This window comes from Triturus cristatus, chromosome 7 (genome assembly GCF_964204655.1).
Source record: "Triturus cristatus chromosome 7, aTriCri1.1, whole genome shotgun sequence".
Lineage (NCBI taxonomy): Eukaryota > Metazoa > Chordata > Amphibia > Caudata > Salamandridae > Triturus > Triturus cristatus.
Genome location: NC_140590.1, coordinates 1,802,578,836 through 1,802,594,536, shown reverse-complemented (window position 1 = coordinate 1,802,594,536; position 15,701 = coordinate 1,802,578,836). Strand labels below are relative to the sequence as shown.

General features: G+C 39.9%; 1 protein-coding gene across 1 annotated transcript in view; it reads right to left on the bottom strand.

The window, feature by feature from the left end:
- LOC146813214 (C-type lectin domain family 2 member B-like) overlaps positions 1–15,701 on the bottom strand; it is a 284,546-nt gene that overhangs the window by 43,313 nt on the left and 225,532 nt on the right. The window contains exons 3-4 of the mRNA XM_085620092.1: positions 10,218–10,369; positions 1,907–2,010 (exon numbers count right to left, since the gene is read on the bottom strand). Coding sequence (XP_085476218.1) covers positions 1,907–2,010; positions 10,218–10,369 — 256 coding nt within the window. The remainder of the gene's footprint in view (positions 1–1,906; positions 2,011–10,217; positions 10,370–15,701) is intronic.

Below are 15,701 nucleotides of genomic sequence, written 5' to 3'. Positions count from 1 at the left end.
CTCCCAAACCGCAGATAAAGAGTCTGGGAATCTGGCTCGATAAAGCGCTGGACTTCTCGGTCCAGGCTACCAAAACTGCCTCCACGTGTGTCGGCCTAATGAAAATGCTCCGCAAAGTACTCCCTCTGCTTCCTTTCCAGGCGAGGAGAATCATGGTTCAGGCCCTGATACTCTCCCGCCTGGACTATGGAAACGCGCTATATATGGGTGCCCCGGCTTCAGTGACCAACAGGCTCCAAGTCACGCAAAACTGCGCCGCCCGATTATTATTCAACATCCCCCGCTGGCAGTCAGCCAAGAAAGCTCTCAAAGAATTGCACTGGCTCCCGATGGCTGCTAGAGCACAGTTTAAGGCTATGTGCATTGTGCACAAATCTTTCCATCGAACAGGCCCTGCCATCCTGTCCCCCTTAGGTGTGCCCTACGCTCCATCCAGAGCCCTTCGCTCGGGATCATTGCACCTAGTTACCACTTCTAAAATCAACAAAGCACGTTGGGGCGGACGTTCCTTCTCCCATACTGCTGCGAGACTTTGGAACTCCCTCCCCTTAGCCCTCAGAGAAAATAATAACCGGCTGGCTTTTAGGAAAGCTTTGAAAACCCACCTGTTTGCAAAAACGTGCTAGTCTCACCCTGCGGCCCGCCACAGTGATCAATTAAAGCGCTGCGAGGCCTCCGGGTAGTCTATGCGCTATATAAATATAATTTTTCATTTCATTTCATTTCATTTCAATATGACCTTGTGTAGAAGTAAAGATGGGGAGGTCACGTAAGCTGATGGAGAGCAGAGGTCGCTTCATCTGATAGGGAGCAGGCTGCTCAGAAACAATCGGCTGCTCTTGGACGATCAGCTGCTCAGATCTAGAGAGGCCTCCTTGATGAATAGGCTCTTGGCGGTGGGTGCGGAGAAGGTTCCCGCTCGTCGCCAAGTTATTAAATACTCGACAAGGGAGGTTATGTCGAAAGCGTGGTTTATTGCAGGAGTATAGCACCCACGACCGGAGCCGTCCAGCCGCGAAGAATCCAACGTCCAGAGTGGCGTTGGGAAGGAATCTTCACGAATGGAAAGCAGCGCTCTGGAATGCTAGTGAAGACATAAAGGAGATCAGTATGAGTTGCGTGGGAGCACGCGACTCACAACACAACATTGTATTGAACAACAGTAATGTAACTCTATAACACTCCCCTAGTACACTATGTTTATAACACAGTATACAACATTGCAGGGAAGAAAGAGAAGCAAGCAGACCTTGTGTAGCCCTTCTACTGGATATGCCATTACCTATGTTGAAGCCACAAGCATTGGTACCCAACAGTGATGCAGAGCCAGGACATGAAACCCAAACTGTGGCTGTCAAAATAAAACAGTAAAGAAACAACTATCTGTGCAAGCTAAGAAAATCGCACCATACAAAGAATTCAAGCAACTCCTGCCCTTTGTGAATGTTGCCACTATACTGCCGAAATATTGATGGCAGCATCGATTTGGACTACTTTTTAAATTAAGCACACTTCATCGTAAATTCTAACTGCAGGAGATTGCAACCATTGTGTTCATCCTAAAACCTGTCACACAACTAATGAACACAGTGCCCAAGCGGTCTCAGTGGAACAAGCCAAAACCCCATCAGGACTGATGCAAAACCCCTCAATGTACCCTTTCTTGTCTGTTATGATGTATCTTGTCTGATTTGTCTGGTGATGAGATGAGATCAAGCAAATATAAAGTTGCTACAAAAGATCTAAAAAGACCAGATGTCGCAGCACCAGAGCAAAGGTCCTACCCCTAGACATTACTCTACACCATCAGCATGCTTGCATGCAGCACTCACTGCTACTCCATCTCTAGAAGTCATTTTACTTTTTGCATTGAAGTATTAGGTTTAATATCATATAAGGTACTCACAATGAATCGGAAAAGTTAATGCCACCGACCCACGACCACACACCATCTCTTTTCCGTAGCCCAATCCAAGAATCGTCAATGGTTTTGTAATGTCTGATTGTATCCTGAAATTGGAAAGAGGCAAATTATTTTCACAATCAAAAACAAGGAGATGAAGGTCTGGTGATAATGATGGTTTGCACTATTATTAAGCACAAGGAAGACATTAGGCCATAAGGGGCAAACCCCTCCACAGCAGTGCTGATCCTTGATTAGCCCATCTTGAGCCTCATCAATTTGACACCAATTTGATGTTGGCAGACCCTCGCACGGCAGCACGCATACATCATCCATTCCACAAGACTGTTCGTTCGTATCAGAACATAAGTACAAAGACATCAGTCACCAGATACTAAGAACTGACACAAGTCTTCAAGAGTAGGGTGGCATATATTAGTCGTCCCTTCATATATTAATGTTACTACGTATATCCTTGGTATTTACTATGCATTTTGGGCAAAAAGGTCGAGCCAAAATAAAATAGGTGAGAGCTAAGGAAATTATGAAATAGGGCATATGCAGAAAGCATTTTGCTGTCACAAATCCAGCGATTCACAAAATCACACAATTTGCAATCACAAGGGCATTTTGCAATGTACAAAAGCCTTTTGATGAGTCAAAAAATCTTTTCAACTCGTAAAGTGACTTTTGGAACTCTTACAAATTATGTCCCCACTTTGCGATATGGCAAGGTATGTATCACTGGTTTGTGACTCGAATTGCAGTCACAAATTATTATTTACTGACCCATGAGTAAAGGATTTGCAAATGGGAAGCTCTCTCCAAGCTGTTGAAATTGGAATTAGAACCTGGAATATTGTAGGACTTCTGAGTCTCTTTCGCTGCATTTACAACCGAAAAACACCACAGCGGATGAGGCACCCGAAAAATATCATTAGAAAAGTAGCAGGATTTAGCGTTCCTATGGCCTTCTTCTGATCATTGCTCAAGGCCAGCCCTTTGGTTTTCCAACCCCAGAGTAGTCTTGAAACAATAACCACTCTAGGTGGCATGAATATTCTCTCATTAGCCTTAAATCGTCTTAGAATTATTATATCGGGGGTCAATTTTCTGCAATTTGCTTGGTTTGAAGTGCCAGATTGTCCACCACCTTAGTGGGCTTCTCCAAGTAATTAGTTAAAAAGCAATTAGAGTTCTCCTCACTCTCGAAGATATTTTGGCATAGTGGGTCAGACACTGCATAAAAAGTGTTTTCAGTGCTTGTATGAAATTGTCTTTTTTGTCTGGAAGAGGATCTGACTCTTGTGATTGGTTATCACTGAAATATAATGAAGTAGTGTTAGTGAAAATAAATCCCTCTCAGCCATCAGAAGGGGGCACCAGTGAACACAACCTCTTGTACACATTAAGCACATGAGGCCCATCTGTGGCCTGGGTGCTGGAAGGTGTATCCCTGCGATACGTGAGAAGGCTGTTTTGCTGAGCAGGCAAGCCAGCCAGGTATACAGCACCAGGGATATACAGAGGGGGAAGAACCCTGGAATGATGCTAGTTTACAACGGCTTAGTTTGTGCTAGTGTTTGCTTACCTAAGAGGGCAATGCCCCTATGCCCACAAATATGAAAATATTTTAAATAGGTAAAAGTAAGCAAATCCTAATTTTATAAAGTGTGCAGTAAAACATGCAGTCTTGGTATTTGTATTTAGTACAGTGATTAGATTTACAAATTGGTAATAGTTATTCTTAAATAATTTGTATTTGTTTAATTAAATAGACCTTAGTGCAATAGTGAGAGGCATATAATACAGATCATAAATGATGCCCACTACATATAGATTCATTTGCTTTAAAAAGGAGATGTACACAGATAATTATAATAAAAAGAATAAAAGATAGGTTGAAAAAGAGAAATACCCAGAGAACTATAATTAATAGATTAAATGTGATAATCAATATATCTCACATGACATGCATACACAAGCATTCAAACATATTTCAACTACAGTAAATTTAATACATATCTTAGATCCACTAAAACTACTACAATAAAGCTATAACGTCAAACTAACCCCCTACAGTTACCCCACCCTAATCAAGTAAAGCAGTCATACATAAAGAGCCAAAGTATTCCACATGAACAAGTATATCACAGTAGTACCCATTTTCACCCAATTTATCAGTATTTAACTAGATTTCCCTTCTTTCACCCGCAAAAACGCAGGGAGCTATTGATCAAAATTGTATCTGCTTCTGGGGCCAACAAACTATCCATCAGGTGTTCCCTTGCTTTAACCCTTTCAATTTTTCCTCGCCCTTTCATTATCTCATGAAACAACACAGTACTCTCCAAATTTGCACATTTAACCATTTCCTTTTGCCATCTAGTACTTTGAGGACCATGCACAATTTCCAGTGCATAGTCAATTGTAATTTTGCCATAATCAAACCAATGTCTCTAACTCTAGTAGTAGTTTTCTTATTTTTGGGGGGAGGGTATCCCCGTAGGAGGCAGACCAAGGGTGTACAAGTGATATCCTGTAAGGTTATTTCATTAATATTTTCTATGACTTCCTTCCAGAATACCATTGATGAGGGGCCGGGCCATACCATGTGAAACATTTCCACCCTCAACTCTTCACATCTAGGGCATCTTGCATAAGCAGTCACATAAAATATGTTAATCCTGCTAGGTGTTGGATAAACTCTATGCAGGATATAGAAATTATTTAATTTGAATCTAGCATATCTAGAGACAGCTCATATATGTGCTACAATCCTATCCCAGTCCACATCATTAACCTGGAGCTCTAAGTCTCCCTCCCATTTTATTTTTAACTTGGCAAGAGGAAAAAGTATTTGAACAAATAACACAATATAGATATGTGGCCACTCTTACACACCCTGTTATTGTACAGAGCTGTAGACACAACTGATGCGTGGCAAGTTCAGTATCACCATTTCTTCAGTAATTCCTTATTGTTGTAACCAATACTAAAAATACTAAAAATAGTCCCTGCTAACGTTCCTACCTAGGCCACTATTTTCATCCATTTTAATGGCATATCAGTCGAATAGGGAACCTGTACCCGGGTTCGCAGCAGGCAACGTCACCAGCCCTGCTGCATCACTAGGAGTCCTTGAGTTGGTAGTAGTCGTGTCATGCATATTTTTTTTTGTAAGACAAACAGAAATAAGGATCAGCCAAACTGTGTTTCGCCCTCTCAGTGGAGCCCAGGCCTGGTGCTTCTTCAAGTTTGCTTGATTATTAATCAGTACAAAAAATATTATTAAATAGTCCACGTACATTCAAATAAGAAATACAGAAAAATGAATCAGGAATACATTATGAGTACTTAGAGAAGGCAAAAGGGCAAGAGGAGAAAGGGAACATAAGAAAAAAGAACTAACATCATTAGAATAATGTATAAAACCTATTAAATAACCATGAGCCCATCAGTACATGGTGCACTTGAATCTTTGCCATCAAGACACTCTATGCTAATTGTGAGAAACATAGGAGATAGGTGATATTCTCTATGGGTGTCTATGTGCTTGTATTTTCAGTGTCTCAGTGGGTTTGCATTGTAATCTCTAAGTGAAAGACGAACTTGATAGAGTACAATTTTCAAAGGAGCCTGGGAATATTGGACATGGGGTTAATAAATTCAACCCCTAGTTTGGACTTCTCATTCATGTGCTAGAGGAGAATTCATAATAGAGCAACCAGCATACATTATTTTTACCCTAAAGGGACCTTTGTAGTCAAAACCATCACTCTAACTCATCCACAAAGTTTATTAAGCAGCAAAACATATTATTTATAAGTTGTCATAGTCATAAATGTTATGGGAACCCATGTGTAAGAGATGTTTGTTTGTCTTAGCGGTCTTGGATGTAAGAAATAGGTGGTGATGCTTTTACATTTCTGTAACATTTACATTGCTGACCTACTCCGTCTTTTTATGGTAGGAAGCTGGCTGGCTTGCCAACTAGTTGTATAAATATGAGGTATTGCTAATTTGGTTGGGCCATTTGACATTGTGGGACACACCCTAATTGGTTGGTTATGGTCGGACCAATGGCTGCCCTACAGCATATTGAAATTTCTTCCCTTGTCTTCACCTACCCTATTAGGGACTTCTAGGCTTGCACTCAAGGACTAGACTGAAGTGTACCTCTGCCCCACTGTTTCTGTCTGCACTAAAAAAGTCCTTGGCTCCATGTGAAGGTTGAAGATGACAGGGAACCATAGGGAACCATGGGCCAGATGCATCAAATGGTTTTGCCCATTCTGTGTCTATGGGAAAATGTGTTCATGCATATAGCCCCATATGGATCTCTTGAGATCTCCACCGGTAGTAGGAATCTTTTGGGACATGGCAATGGCCCTGTGAGCAAAGTGGAATTAGTTGGAAGGGTAGGAGGAGAACCAGTGAAAGGCATTGACAATTAATCCTATTCTGGACTCCCAAGTGTGGATGAGTGCTGGATGGTCAACAGGAGAAGGTCTCATCTTCAAAGTGTAAGTAGCGGTCTCCAGGCGACCTCCAGCCAGATTGGTAGTCATGCAGGAGATGGTAAGCAGTGATGAGAACTTAGAGTTGAGTATAGACTACTTTTTCAATGCTGTTGCCAATGAAAGGTCGGTGAGTGATGGACTGGTAGTTGGTGTGGTCATCATGATCTACTACAGCTTTCTTTAGGAGTGTGAGGATTTACCATGTCTTGAGAGGTTCTGGGAAAATGTCTTGAATGAGGAAGTTATTAGCCATATAAATTTGAAAAGAGGCAACAGCATATGAGACTGGTACGACTTGAAGGACTGGTGGTAAGAAAGGAGTACGATATGGTGGTAACCTGTTCAGATAATGCACGACACATTATTGCACACTGTGAGTAGTACCTCATGAATCCTTGACACAAGCTTAATTTTTTTTCTTTATTTCTTATAGATGGCATAGTAAATGCACAAATTATTTTGTGAGAATGGGTTTAAAGACCAGCGAGAAACAGAGGTTGCCTATGAAAAAGATTTAAGGGCACAAAGCACAAAAGGTTCACACATTAGAACTGTTCATAGTTCAAGACTTGGAACACCGAATACCATTTAAAGTTTGATATAACTACTATCATAATTTTAACTTTTAGTTGGCTTTTAGGATTCACTTGCTAGTAAAATGTACAACAGATAAATAAAATAGAACGGTATCATCACAAGCTGTGTTGCCCTCTTAAGACGTTCTGACCTATGGTATACAGGACCTTTGGTCTTGGATCAACTGTTTTTTAAACCATGATTGTTGTGATAATTAGAGCACTTAAATGTCAGAAAATGTTGACAAGGAATTTTCAAGCTATAGCCTGCATTTAATTCTACACCTTCAACTAGTGCAGAATCGTGCAGCATGTCTGTTCCTTGTTCCAACATGTTAGTCTCATATCACTGGAGATTTTTGTTTGCTACATTGACTTCTACTTTGGAAGTGCATGGCTGAGGTCCTGCCTTCATTAGGCAACTTCTTTTCTGCTACTTTCCACCTAGAGCTCTATGACCCTTGTAGGTTTATCTACTACAGATTCCTGAAATAAGGAAGGTCCAACAAGGATGCAGATTCTTGCTCATTAAGAAGCAACCAAATGGAATAGAAACCTGCCTGTACAACCCATGCAGATTCAAGATTCAGCCATAAGGTTCTTCACTAGGTCTTGGTACAATCGTATTAATTCAGCAGATTTTGCACTGTTTAGGTCTTCAACTGCAGTATAAGTGGCCATTTAACTTTAAGATGTCTTTTTCCTAATGTGGGGAGAAAAGTTGAGAAATGCAATTGCCAAATTCATAAACATGGACTCACAGAGATAATTTAGATGGTCTGCCAAGTTGGAAATAACATATGATGGTTGGTTTAGGGACTGGTAAATTGTGAATGTTGCTACCTTCAACCCCTCTTTATATTCCTACACATCTTTGGAAGGGGGGCCACAATGTGTAGTTCTAGGTCACAAATAATTAACCTGCCACTTTACATACTGCCTCATGGCTTGCAGTCCCAATCCCCAATAACATACCCAAAATCACCATCCCACCTTGGTACAGCAGCAAGAGTGAGGAAGGGAAATACAGCCTTATTAATTTTATTAAAAATATGATAAAATACCCTGATGTTAGAGAATTGCAACATGAGGTTAGGACCAAACGTTACTTTGAAAAATGTTGAGCTTTAACGTGGATTGCAGTTTTTTACATCTATACATTGCTGGTTTGATCACCTGTATATCCAGAGTTTACTGTTTGCTGTTAGGTTGGGTACCACACTTTTTTGAGATTTTTATGGGTTTATATTTTTCATACTTGATTTCACATGTACATACTTAAATAATACGGTTGCTTTGGAAACAAATTTTTTATGTGTTGTGTTAAAGTGCAATTTTCTGAAAGATATTAACCAGGCAGCAAATCAAGTGCAAACGCCATCTTGTCCAAGATGGAAGTTGACTCTGTCACTCATCCAGCTCCCCCCCACTTTCTCTCCTCGCAAACTCTACAGGACACAATCAAGCTGAAATGTACCGGTTTATTTCCGCTGCTACAGTTATTCTGCTCTCGAAAAGCCCTTCTACATGCCTCATACCATGGCAAACCTGCCAATCATGTAATTTTATACGTGAGAATAATGTGAAAAAACCCTTGATTTTGTGGGTGAGCCAGAAAACCTACCTGAAGGCTTAGATGCTGCTAGCTATGATATCTGTTATTCTCCTGAATTTGCCTCTCATTGGGACTTATACTAATGTCTGATTTCTGCATTCACTATATAACTCTGCAATTGAAAGTCCTGTGGCATTTCGTCAGTATTGCTTTATTTTTGAAGTATGTAATAAAATCCTTCTGAGTTTGAGCTTTAACACTGTCTTGGATACAGTGAAATGCGAGAACTCCGATTAAAGTATATTTTGCGGTATCTAAATTTTGGGGTACCATTTTGCTCCCACACACTTGTTCAGTTTTAGCCGGTGCTGATGACCCAATTCTTCTCCATAAAACTACAATTGGCCTTCAAAGTATTCTGAATGTAATTGTGGATTTAACACAATTAACAACATTTTTTCTCAGATGAGTTCTATGAAAATGCTATCATGAAGAATAGCAGGTGTCTTAATAGAACCGGTGTGTAATTACAGGTACCTTGGCCTAACATTCAGCTAGATAGGTCACTTAAAGGACCATAAGTCTAGAACCATTAGAATCTCTGCAGTCATCATATGATTTGATAATTTAGGCAGTTCTTAATTCAGGAAATGGAAGGATTTAACAAATGTCTAAAAGAAATAGACAAGAAAGCAAGCCTTCTCGGCGCAAACACTCAGACTTTGAATCATACTGATGCAACTTTGAGAGCAATTTGAGATCTGTTGTTTCTGCCTGTATGCACTTGACGTGAACTTGGTCTGCTAACAACAAACTCCTATCCAGCTGCCACCATTACTGTTCTCTGCAAATAAGACTGACTTTTTATGTTTGTATATTACATTGAGCTAAGTATACATCTTTGTCTGTTGGATTTTGGTGTACAATACCTGGTGTGTTTGGATCTGACTCTTGAAGATGAGTTCTCAATGGAACACCAGCCTGACAAAACAAGGCTGACCAAACTCCAAAATGACTTAAACTCAATTTTGGGAAATCCCATAATGACAAACTACCTTTTATACAAACAGCCAAAGATATTAGTGAAAAAAATATACTGGACCTGGTTGGAATTTTAAAAGAATTCAATTCCTAAACATTATGAAATGTAGAAAAACATAAATATTTTATTGGGAGGTCAGAGAAAATAGAATTGGAACAGGATGAAATTAGGGTTTAGGGGGTTGCTTCAAAAGAAGAATGGGAACACAAAAAGGGGGCCCTAAGTGGAAATACTCGCTTTAAAAAAAGAGGAGGGGTCTTTGATAAAAGCCAACCTTAACCAAATGATTTTCCCCCAAGATGGGCAATCACCTAGTTGATTTCTTCAGTGTGGTGAATACCATTATAGTTACAAAAATTGTCTGAATATGTTCACTGAAAAAGGTTCCTCAGAAACACTTTTTTTTTGTCTAAATGCACATGCAATGAGGCACTTCCCTGTCCTATGTGAGATACTAAACAACCACATTTGGACCAGATAAAATCAGACCTCAACAACTATTCTTATACTACATTTGTGAGTAACTCCATAGGTAATCATATTTCACTAAAATATGGATTTACCTGTGCAATAATTTCATACACATAGATGCAAATAGCATTCCCACATTCCTTCTTACCAGAGTGGTTTGATGCAGTATGGTGGCCAGGTTGCCATTATGGGACACGCAGAACTGTTGACTTTGATTCCAGGTCTCCTTTTCGTTTGAGAAGAAGTAACATTTTCCATTAGTCCACATCCAGTCCTTAGGACACGGCGGAAGTGATGCACCTGGTGAAAGATGGGTATTCAGAGAGCTGAACACTTTTCTACTATATCTTACACCCTTAAAAAACTCCTATACTGAAGGCTTGGATGAACATCTTTTCACACATCTGAAGTGGAGTTCAGAGCAAGACCTTCCTGTAACTTGGAACATGATTAATGTGAAATTCCAAATTCCAACAGGTAAAATGAGACATTTCACAGCAGCAGTTTAAATCTAGCATGCAAAAAAATACCTGTTCACAATCCAAAACAATAGAGAAGTGGTTCCAAATGAACGATATGAAGGCTGCCAGAAAACAACTGACCAAATTTTACAGGTAGTATGTTTATAAAATATTCTGTTTTTGGCCAATTCATCTTTTACAAGCCAGGTTTTATACTTTTCCAATATGACAGCCTCTATTTTACATTTGAAATTATTTTAATAATTATTTTCAAGGTAAACATCTACTTATTACTTCTCACTTCCCAGATGTGGTTCCTTTCTAACCTCCCCATGCATGTCTGACCTTCCACCATTTCCTCTGATGCATCTCCTCTCCCCCAAGTGATAACAATACATGATTGATGCCACTGATTCCTGATGTTATCTTCAAGACACAGTTTGCTTTTCCAAGACTTTCAGTCACAACCCTTGGCTTCTGGAACCTATGATCTATACCATGGTCTCTAAGCCATTGGTGCCTCCCTTTTAGCAGGATACTTCAGAGGCCTATGTTCCCTATCACTGTATCAGATGTTCCCTTTTAGCCACTAGCCTTTTGTCCAACATTGTGTGCTACCCTCACCCAAGGGCACATCTTCTGGCTAGTCAAAAGGTTGTCTAAGCGTCCTCTACTAAAACTATTCATCCATTTTTTTCCACAGATAATCGTTACCTGTGAGCTTAACAACTACCATCTCTCTTTTTATAATCTGTGACATTTTCACACTATTACCTACTATATTGTGCAACGGAACTTCAAATAGTTTTATTTGGGATACTGCTGCATAAAATAAGTACATTAGAAAACATGAAGAAAGGATACAGAATGAGCTAAAGTGTTTGTGGTAAGAGTATGCTTTTCAGTTTTTCTACCGCAACTGTAGACACAAACCAGGAACAAAGAGAAAAGAAGGTAAGAGAGAGGGTGGAACAATGATAAGGAGAAATGAATGAAAGATCAAAAGGAGAAGCCTCAGAGCACAGTAGGAGATTTTAGCAGACAGGAAGACGCAAGGAGTAAGGTTGAGATAAGACACATAGAGGAGTGGACTGTGCATGCCAGAGAGGAGGGAAGAGCGGATTCTTGTATTGGAGCTCACCTAAACTGTCATATAGCAGAAAACGGTTAAAAGCAAAGAATGAGAAGCATGAAAAGACGAGAAGAGAAAATAAAAAGATGTAGGAGAGAGGGTTATGTCATCCAAACCAAACTACATCTAAAAGAAATTATTTTGCGACTGAAACCATTAGCCATGTTGGATATGTCAGTTAGACAAATGCCAATAGTTTTGAAATTGTCATGGAAACTGTCAGAAGGAGTGTGTCAGAACCGTATTCCTCAAAGTGTTATTTTTACCAAGATCACCTAGAAAATAAAAGTATAATGCTCCAGGCTACATAACAAAAAATATTAGTGAGAGCTGCTACTAACTTAAAAACATCAATGCACTTTACTCTGGCCTAAGAACGCAGCAGTCACAGGATGCTGCAGTTTGTCTGTTGTGGGGCTTTGTATGTCAACAGAGCCGGAAGAACTGTATTGGCTACCAGCATCTGAGTGTATCTGATATGAATGGCTTAGCCTGGCACCTAAATATCTGGTCACACCTTAGGTTCCCAATTGAGTATGAAGACCACCAATAAAATCTTTCTGATAGCGCCAATTGTCAGATACCTAGATTCTTCCAACAGAGACAGATCCCATTGAACTGACGACTATCATGTTGACAGACCATCCCATCACTCTCCGCATGTCGTACTCTATGATCACCATCTGAATATCTCAGACGTCACAAGTACTTTAGACAGCATTTATTAGACGAAAGCCACAGGACACTTCAGGTAATGAGCACTTTAAGAATGCTGCAAATCAGTCAATGTGTGTGTATTCATTAAATATAATATAAAGGTAATCCTCCATAAGCACCTAGCAGTCATGCATACCAGGACAGTCACAGTCCATCTTGATAACATATTGGGCCTCATGTAGGAAGCCAAATACCGGTCGGTAACGTCCGATTTTCGGTAATTATACCGTTACCGACCGGTATTTTGGCTTTTGAGATGTAGGGGGAGAATTTCATGATTCGGTATTTACCGAATCGGTAAAATTACCGAATCGGTAATATTACCGATTCGGTAAATTTACCGATTCGGTAAATACCGAATCATGAAATGAGATGTAGGGGGAGTGTGTGGTGGGTGTGGGGATTCGTTATTTACCACCAACTAAAGGTTGGTGGTAAATGACGAATAGGTGAAAAAAAGCATTTTTGTGCACGTTTAAGTGTGCAATGTGGCAGACATACATGCCCTTAGGGCATGTATGTGCGCCACATGTGCACACATGGCCGAATCAGAGGTGCAACAGGGTGTCAATGTGACACCCTGCCACTCTTGCATGTGCTCCCCCATTACCAAATCGGTATTTACCGATTCGGTAATGAGGCATACCTTCCCATCAATGGGAAGGTATGCCTCATTACCGAATCGGTAAATACCGATTCGGTAATTACCGAATTTTTCCGATTCGGTAATATTTACCGCCTCATTACCTACATTGCATTTACCACTTCATAAATACCGAATCGGTATGATTCGGTATTTATGAAGTGGTAAATGCCAGCCCACCTACATAAGGCCCATTATGTGCTATATTTATTCATGATGAGGTTGATTTGCTGCACTTCTGTGAGCCATATCTTGAATCTGATTGTATCAGCTGAGGCCACCAGTGAAGAAAGTTTGACTGTTCCACATCCAAGTTACCAAATCTCTTCTTCTTTCCTGTTTCACTCTGATACCTTTTTCTGACTGGACCCCTAATATTACCTTCTACCCTCAATTGAAAGTGGGTTGTTCAACAATACACCTTTGTGTCCCACAGTTTCTGACAGAAGTACCTAATTTCATAGTCGGAGAGCCATACACGACTACATTTTATGAGCTTAGGTCAGACACTATTGGCTTCAGAACTTATTTTAACTATTTTAGTTTGGGGAATTTGGGGGTTCACATTGCTTGGGGATAATCAACAGAAGAATTCTTTGATTGGTCACGTAACACGAAAAAGTAATTTTTTCAAGTGGCTAATAATAACTTTGATTTAGTGTATTTCTTTACTGCAACAGTCTGTCTTCTAATACAATTTGGTGCCTAAGGACATTCCCAGCGACCTGTTAATCACAGAATCTAACTCTTACATTGTCAAAGCAGTATTTTATTCTTCAGTGGTTGATAAAACTTGTAATGTTGTGTTAGGACAAAGCAATATTGATTTTAGTGCTTACAGATGTGTCTTCTAACAGCCATCTAGTTTCCCATATTCCTGAGAAATTCTGAAATTGTCACAAGCATATTAGTCTCCACCACTGCAACACAATGACACCTGAGAAGGCAGAAGTAGAATGAGAATAAAACTTTGGAGCTGAAATCAGCGATAGGATACAGAAGATGATAACAGGTCTCTGATAAACTTGCAGAGCTTACAACGCTCTTGCCAGGCTTGAAACTAAAAACTGCAGAAAGGATATGAGAAGGTGGTAGGCCTTCTCACACTATAATAGCCGTGGCCCCTGCAGGTAAGAGCGGTAGGGCAGTGGGGTCGGGTGGGGGTGGATTTCGACGGACGACCCTGAGGGAAAATTAAATGATTAATTTTCCCTTGTCTTAGTCTTAGTCTTGCCCCACCTGGCCCCACCGCTCTTATCTGCACGGGCTGTGGATGCACTATACACAGGGAATCTGGAACGTTTTTCCTATTCAGATCAGAAAAAAACCCTTCTCCACTGCTGGATAGGGTAACACAACTGAAGTACCATTGCATTGCTGTGCAGAAGCCAATGTTAAATGGCTACCATACAGATGCCCCGACCAGTTAGCCCACCATCTTGTATGCCATTTATGAGAAAATACCCCTTTTTGCAAGGTCATCCCTATTTTTATGCTGAATTTTATTGTCAATGTTAGACTCCGTACATCGGGTATGTGCTTTGACCCCTAAAACATGTACAAAATAGCTAATCCTTGATTGATATATTTAACTCTCCTTTTAGACCATAGTACATGGTGTAAAACTTACACCCATGGCTTGGAAAGTTAAATGTCACCGGTAGAAGTCAACACGTATTGTGCCATCCACCAGTGTGACAAGAAAAACATGGCTTCAGGCCTATTAATGTAGCCTGACTGCTGCAGTTTAAATCTGCAGGCCAACATGTCAAAATGAACCCCTTGACATGGGAAAAAGCTCCCTTTTAAATATCAATAGATCACCCAAAATGATACCTTTTAGCACAAAAATGTATGATACCAAGTGTTTAAAGGTGGGACTCGTAAAAATGTAATGCTATTATGTCCCTACAGTGACAAGTCACCAAAAGCTATTTTCTCTATGGAAGACTGTGACTGTCCTATGTGGAAAATTAGAACACAGATTAAAATATTAATTCTGCTTTCTTGGGTTCGGAACAAGCTATAGAAATTGTTCAACCTTTACATTTGATGTTGATTATACATCCAATTCAATGGTGAGGTTAGATTTTAATAATTATTTAGGAAATGTAATTTTTGGAAAGTTATCTTTTACTAACCTGAAGGTCCTGGAAGTTAATTAGCATTAGCCTAACTTCAACTGCTCTGCTGTGCTTAACCCTAATGAGGTGTGAAAAGTGATCATTGATCAGAAACAATGGCTTTGCCTAGAGGCAAGATGGGGTGGATAGGACAAACCATTCACTCAGATATACACCATGATGAATATCAAAAAAAGAATGTACCGTTCATATATGCCCGCTACCGAATAAACAATGTAGCACTTACTGCGAACTACTAAACCACGTTAAAATTAAAACAGACAACTACTGCCCATATAAGATAACAGATTTTGAACAAGCCATGATGCACCTACAAACAGCCATACCAGGATGTTACTACCATTTTAATCAAGCATATGGAGACATCTCCAACAATCTGCACTAAGTGTAGAATATGAAACAAACAGCTAATTTACATTTGAAATTTAAAAAAGAGACAATTGCCCTAGCCTATGTCCCTCCTCTGACAGTGTTAGCTAACAACTACAAGCTACTTATAGAAAGTTAATTCTACCAACATAACAAACACAAACTA